The sequence below is a fragment of the Penaeus japonicus genome, unplaced genomic scaffold, assembly GCF_977035675.1.
Source record: "Penaeus japonicus unplaced genomic scaffold, GWHDUDI00000001_assembly GWHDUDI00000035, whole genome shotgun sequence".
NCBI lineage: Eukaryota > Metazoa > Arthropoda > Malacostraca > Decapoda > Penaeidae > Penaeus > Penaeus japonicus.
The window spans coordinates 29,775,674-29,782,999 of record NW_028234437.1 but is presented as its reverse complement, the minus strand read 5'-3'; the positions used below and the strand labels follow the sequence as shown (position 1 = coordinate 29,782,999).

The 7,326-nt window shown below is 42.6% G+C and overlaps 1 protein-coding gene across 1 annotated transcript; it reads left to right on the top strand.

Annotated features, from left to right (window-relative positions):
* The first annotated feature begins 4,905 nt into the window (after positions 1 to 4,905).
* On the top strand, positions 4,906 to 7,085 carry LOC147467628 (uncharacterized). Its single transcript, XM_086531195.1, has 2 exons — positions 4,906 to 5,180; positions 5,545 to 7,085. Exon 2 carries the CDS (start codon positions 5,563 to 5,565, stop codon positions 5,983 to 5,985), a length of 423 nt encoding a protein of 140 aa, XP_086387321.1. The 5' UTR covers positions 4,906 to 5,180; positions 5,545 to 5,562; the 3' UTR covers positions 5,986 to 7,085.
* The last annotated feature ends 241 nt before the right edge of the window (positions 7,086 to 7,326 follow it).

Genomic DNA, 7,326 nt, shown 5'->3' with positions numbered 1-7,326 from the left:
ACCAAACGCCAAACCACAACGCAACCCTAACCCGCGGTTCCACAACCAAGACACAAAAACACAACACTCCAGACAAACCTCCCCTCACAGATATAATGCGGGACATAAGACTCGCTTTCCCCCGTCATCTAACTCACCTCATGTACCAAGCCGTAAACAACCTTGTGTCACGAATTGGGCACCAGACAGAGATCAGTGTTTTAATTGTTGTGCGAAAGGTCACGGTGCCGACTCATGTTATTCGACACCGTACTGTCCTTATCACGGCACGCGCTCACACCCTTGGCCTCACTGCTCGGCGTTCCCTGACCAGGTGGATCAAACATACAAATTGCTCCAGCAACGCCAAGCAAACCGCCATTTTTTAGGGAAAAGCCAAAAACACCCAGACACGGCGACACTACAAGCACAATACCGGTAACACACCACATTGTCTCGACTAGTTGCATCCCTAATGATATCACTCAGCCGCCATTGCTTCCATCCATATTGAATGACAAGCCTGCATATTTCTTCTTAGACACCGGATCTTCTTGTTCTGTGGTCTCGTTGAATACCTTGCGGAATTTTGATTTATCATTAGAATTGCAACCGAGTCAAACCACCATTTGCGGGATAACAGGAGATAAGGTATCAGCTTTAGGCAGCAAAGTCCTTAACATTTCTCTTGGTAGTGAAATTTTTGCTCACAAGTTTGTCGTTGTAGAATCTAATTTTACCCCCGGACACCTCTTGTTGGGTCATGATTTCTTATACCGTACAGGTATTTCCCTCCATCCTCAGAGTAATAGCATTACTTTTAATGGTCAGAATTACCTATTAAGGACTCCCTCTTGCCTATGGACGCATGCCGACCCTTTCACACCCGCAATGACAATCTATGAAGTCACACATGACCATAGTCACACCATGTCTACACCTCACTTCCCATCCTCTCCTACCCACCACCCCCCTACCCCTCCCACCCGCCCTCGCTTCACCTCTCCTCTCGCTGCGCGCGCACCCGCATCACGCAAACCTTCGCGCGCAAAACACGTTGACGACTGTGCGAAATCTTGGACCGCTAATGATAATGCTCCAAAGTTTATAGCTAGTGCTACCACTACTATCCCGGCATTTCATGATCTACTGATAGACGTTTCTTGTCCTTCGGCAAATGGTACTGCTTTGATATTACCTGATAATATACGAGTAAAAGGTTGTGCAACATTACCTTCCTTGTATAATATCACTGATAATAGATGTCAGGTGCATGTATTTAATCTTACCCCGGCCCCATTGACTATCAACGCTGGTGTACCTGTAATATCTTATGAATTCACAGACTTGCCTATCTGCGAATTTGATTTACCTGTTCCCTCCCCTGTTTTTTCTGCAACATCATCTTCCCCTGATGAGCAGAGCTCTGATCATGTCCTAAAGCAAAATTTAGATTTTCATGAAGGATATGATATTTTGAATACCTTATTTAAAGAATTCCCAAGCATACTGCCAACCAAGGACCGTCCTATCGGAAAAACAACATTGCTTCAACACTCCATTACCCTCGAGCCTGATGCTAAGCCTTCGTACATACCGAGTTATAAGATCCCTCACTCGAAGCGACAGGCCTTGGAAAAGGAAGTTAAAACAATGTTAGACATGAATCTTATTCAACCAAGCAATTCACCCTGGGCCTCTCCCCTCCTCCTTGTCCCAAAGAAGGATAATACTTTCCGCCCAGTGGTCGACTATCGCAAGTTGAATAAAGTAACAGTGCCAGAACCATTCCCAATTCCTAATCTTAGATTGTTGTTGCAAGACATTGGCTCTAATAATAAGATTTTTTCAACTATTGACCTTGCTAAAGGCTTCCTGCAAGTTCCTATGGCTCCTGAAAGCGTGCCATATACGGCTTTCTCGACTCATATGGGACACTTTGAATTTTTAGTATGCCCTTTTGGTCTTCGCAATTCCCCTCTCACATTTAGCAGATTAATGTCACTTGTACTATCAGGATTAATTAATGATCAGGTCCTCGTGTATTTAGATGATATTTTAATTTGCTCACCCTCCCTCTCTGAACACGAGAAGAAATTGCGTCAGGTTTTCAATAGGCTATCAACTGCAGGATTAATTATTCAACCTAGCAAATGTCAGTTCTTCAAGTCTAAGTTAGAATTCTTAGGCCATACCTTGTCATCTAAAGGTATTGCACCTAATGATTCAAAAGTTAAAGCCATTGCCAACTTTCCAACACCTAAGAACCAGAAGGAATTGAAGTCATTTCTAGGCCTTTCAGGTTTTTACAGGCCGTTCATTCAAGGTTACGGGTCCATCGCGACGCCGCTTAACCATCTCCTTAAAAAGGATACAACTTGGCAGTGGACAGACGAGGAAAAAGCCGCATTTACAACTCTTAAATCGCGACTAATTAAGGCTCCACTCTTAGCCTTTCCCGATTTCAGTTTGCCTTTTGTCCTCACCACTGATGCCTCAAACCTCGGGCTCGGAGCAGTACTCCACCAGAAACATGGCCATTCTGGAAAAACGCAGCCCATTGCTTTTGCAAGTCGCGCCCTCAATTCAGCGGAAAAACGCTATCACACGACGGACCGTGAATTACTCAGTATCACATGGGCCCTCCGTCACTTTCGAGAGCTAATCTTGGGATATCAGATAGAAGTGCACACTGATCATTCCCCCCTCACGTCCATATTTAAGGGTAGGGACCCTCATGGACGACGCGCCCGCGCAATTGAAATTCTTGCAGAGTTTGACGTCACCATTGTTTACTTACCCGGGAAACAAAATGTCGTTGCCGACGCGCTATCACGCGCTCCTCTCTCTGACGCTCACAACCTGCCTGAATCTAGCTCCTCGCCCACCTTTGCCTCCCGCAAGGTGAAATTCTCTGACATTGCACCGATCTTGGCAAATACTGCCGCTCCTACCGTTGAGGATCCTTCGGAGGACGAGATCCGGTCTGCACATGTTAATGATCGCCGTTCCGACTCCATTCATTCTGTTACCGCCCCGGTCTTGGCTGCCCCAGCCGTACCTCCCATGGACCCACCCACGGAGGACGAGATCCGGATAGCGCAACGTAATGATAATCTGTACGGCCCCTTAATTCAAGCTTTAGAAAGGAATGAAAGACCTCCCCCTAGCAGACATGTTCGAGTAAGTCAACTTTACCTCGATGCTAACGGTCTACTTTGCTACAAGTCTCGATATAGGACAAGAAAGCTTAAGGCATCTCGTAAGCTTGTAGTTATTCCTGAATCCCTTGAAGGTCGAATCCTTCCTCTTTTCCATGAGTCGAAAGAAGCTGCACACTGTGGTAAGTATAAGGCAATTCACTTAGCTCAGCAACGCTTCTTCTTCCCACACCTTATTAGCAAAGTTGCTAAGCATGTTCACTCTTGTAAGCAATGCCCATATTACAAGGGAAATACCAACGACCCAGCCCCTGCATTGAAATATGACATTCCAGACTTTCCTTTCCAGAAAGTCTCTTGCGACACACTGTCAGGTTTTCTACCTTCTCGCAATGGTAATCGTTATATTTTAGTCTTCATTGATAACTTCACTCGTTTTTGTGAACTCGTCCCCGTGCCCAACAAAACAGCAAATGTTGTTGCACATGCTTTTCACGACTTCTGTCATAGACATTCAGCCCCCATGTATTTTTCAACTGATAACGGGACTGAATTTCATAACAAAGTCATGGATAAGTTATGTGATATCATGAATGTAACTCGTGTTAACATTCTCCCTTACCGCCCACAAAGTAATGGTATTACAGAAAGGCTCAACTCCTCCATCCTCTCATTAATGAGATCGCTTGTTGATGCGACATCGGACACATGGGATGAATCACTATTGACAATCCAGTCTTGTATTAATAGTACATTCCATTCTTCCTTAGGTGATACCCCACATTTTCTTTTATATGGAATGGATAAAAGACTACCCTATGACCTCTTTGATGAAAATCAAGTTCCTTTATATAATGATAATTATGCTGAATATCTCCTAAATAGAAACAAGTCCATCTTTCAGATCACAAAGAAACATTTGACTAATTCCAGAGATAAAATACTGTCATTTCAACACAAAGTGGCCCGCCACAAAGACATTGAAGTTGGAGCATTAGTATTTAGAAAAGTCAACCAACCACTCAATATTAAGTCAAAGCTTGCTCCTAGATTTGAAGGTCCATTTAGAGTAATTAGTGTAAAGAACAACAAGGCCTACATTAAATGCATACAGTCAGGTGAACAATCTTGGTCTCATTTCGACGTCCTAAAGCTTGCTCACAAGTACTATTCTCCCCCGGCCGACGAACACTAATTGATTTTTATCTTCCAGACCTTACTCCTCTTGGGCTTATCATTCTTCGCATTGGCGTCTGCCGACCGCCATGCCCTACCCCCTAGGCTTCGCGCAGTACCAGGAGCCTTCGTTGAGGACCATGGGCTAGTCTTACCAGTAACAAACAATGTGGAAATCAAAATTTCGCTTCAGCCGATTGCTGATTTCTCCGGCCTGACTACCTTCCACCTACGTAAAATAGCATCACTTCAAACGCAGGTAACTCGTGAACAGTTAACGCAGCAGCAATTCTCTCTTCTTGACAGTGCACTTAATTCTATCCATAATCAACTTTCTTCTTTTGTAGAACATAAACATCGTTCACGACGAGGATTAATTAATGCTGTCGGAAAGATTGCCCACGCGTTATTTGGCGTTGTAGATGATGATACTTTCACTTCTAAATTCTCAGAGTATCAGAATAATCTCAGAACAATTACTCACAGATTTGACGCATCGATTCATGCCGTCAACACTATTGCCACTAATGTTCACGAGTTACAGAGAGCATTTCACAGCGTTAACGCAAGCTTGAAAACCTCTCCACAAAGCTCAATAACTCTAACCATTTCACAGAGCTTGCGTTTAACGTGCTATCTTACCAAGTGACAATTAATAAGATTATCAATAATATTAACTCAATAACCAACTCGTTGATTTCAGCAACAGCAGGCGAAGTGCTTCCCAGTCTCATTACTCCACATGACTTACGCCCTATTCTTCACAATATCTCCTCTGCTAATGTTAAGCCTCTCTTTCCTCTAAGGCAACGAATTCAGTTCTACTCTACTCTAAAATCTTACCTCACAATTTCAGGTCTCTCTGTAATTATCCCACTCTCCCCTGAAACTACTTTCAAGGCTTATTTCATTCACCCATTCCCATACAAAACAAATAACACTTTTTTCACTTTAAACACACAACATTCACTCATCCTAAAATCCCTTCACGGCCAGTCTATTTCCTTCCCACCAGCAGATTTCTTAGATAACTGTGCAAAGACCACTCCTCGCACATTTTGTTTGCACTTCATCGCCTCTGGCACTTGACACAAACATGCCATCTTGCTCCAGGGCGCTCATTACAAACCATAACATTATAGGTCAGTGCACATTCTCTGAAATCCGTGGTTCGGTTAGGCCGTTTCTTCTCTCATTTCCCGACATTACCCTATTATTTTACTTCAAGGCTACTACAACTACAGTTATGTGTAACAAGCATAACCCTGATGTTGTTCTACAAGGTACTTTTGTTCTTCCAGCCTCATGTGAACTGACTTCCTTATCCTTATTTATTCCAGCAACCCATACCTACACAAGGAAGATTGCAATGAATACCTCCTACCTGCAGCCCATGTCGGTATCATTGCCATCCTATAACATTTCTCTTCCTAGTATAACCTTTCAACAGATGCCTACTTTGCAACAGCTTGATGCATTTACCCCGCTCAGCCCGTTCCACGCAACCTACGTTTATCCCGTATACGTTACCGTCGCCGGAATGTGTATGTTGCTAGTAACCCTGGGAGCGTGCTATTGCATCACCTACAGGCGAGTTGCATTGAAAAACAAGCAAGTAAATCATACCCATGATTCTGTTGCATATACCAGTTACCCTCATGCTATATAATATTATAAGAAAAAAAAAATCAAATCCAAAAAAAAATATATAAATAATAATAATAATACAAAAAAATAAAATAAAATAAAAAACCATTTTGATACATAATTCGATATATTACTAACTCACGTTTTTTCTTTTTGCACGAATTATTTTCCTTTTCATATATCGAACTATGCCTTCTACCCTACGTCCCCACTTACCTCTCTAAAGCCATGTAAGGCGCCAGGTACTTATACTTTTTTCAAGTTACGATATTGACGGATGCAGAAAAGCACACCTCCCAGGTGTGTTAAACCTGTAATTCCGGAGCTGATCTCGAGGCCTGTCATGCTGCAAATCCATGTAGTATTGTGCATTAATCAAGAATCTGCCGGATGTTGCTGTCTCTTCGTATACTACTCTTATAGAGTTCCCCTGATCAAGGAATTCTTATCCTCAGTTAAGTATAAAGCTTCCTACTTTATTTCTTACCAAATCAGGACGATTTGGGGTAGCATGGTAGAGCGATATGAAAGTATTTATGTTTAACGGTTAACAGAGCATATGTCTGACCTGAGATACATGATCAAATTACAATACACAGATGTGACCTTCACAATTATCGGATTTCGTATATCCCCCAGGATCGGGCAAAGATTCGTTAAAGGCAGCACCTGCAACTTTAGCCCTTCTGGATATTCTGGTCATTTCCCCATCATAGGAATATCACCCTCAAAGGCTGACCCGAGGGCGGACCTATGAATTATGACGACCCGAAGTCAGCCAATCAGGAAATCGCGACCCAAGCTGACACTTGGAATAGCTACGCCTACTTTCCTGTAGACGGCTGATCGCCCCGCCTAGCGAGCCGTCCTAAGATATACTGACGATAGCGAAGTCACTCGAGGTCCTTGACCTTAATCACCAACAACTACCACTCGCACTCCTACATCTACTATTGTGAACTAGTGCTAATCCCGATCTTTATTTCCAGAGTCATTCCTTGTTATATTTATATATATATATTATATCGTGTCATATTATTGAAGTTATAATATATTGTTATTGTATCAGCTGCTGTGTTTGACACCAACCTTATATTTATCTATGTGTGGATACTAGAGTAATCTATACCCATCACACCGTGAAGTGACTCAGCAATGCCCATTAGGAACGCATTTGATGTTTGGTGATATGTAGACTTATCATTATTTTTACAGCGAGAATAAGAACTTCTAAAACCACTCGCTTTTGGTTCTCTCTCCTTCTTATGCCCGAGGGAATAAATGTCACGAGGAAAATTACATTTTTAAATAGATGAGAAAACCCGATGGAAGAAATAATAATATGAAGACAATAATCCTGTTT

What these genes read in the sequence shown, in the direction of transcription:
- LOC147467628 (XM_086531195.1), top strand. Translation starts at nt 5,563, where the DNA reads ATGTGTAACAAGCATAACCCTGATGTTGTTCTACAAGGTACTTTTGTT.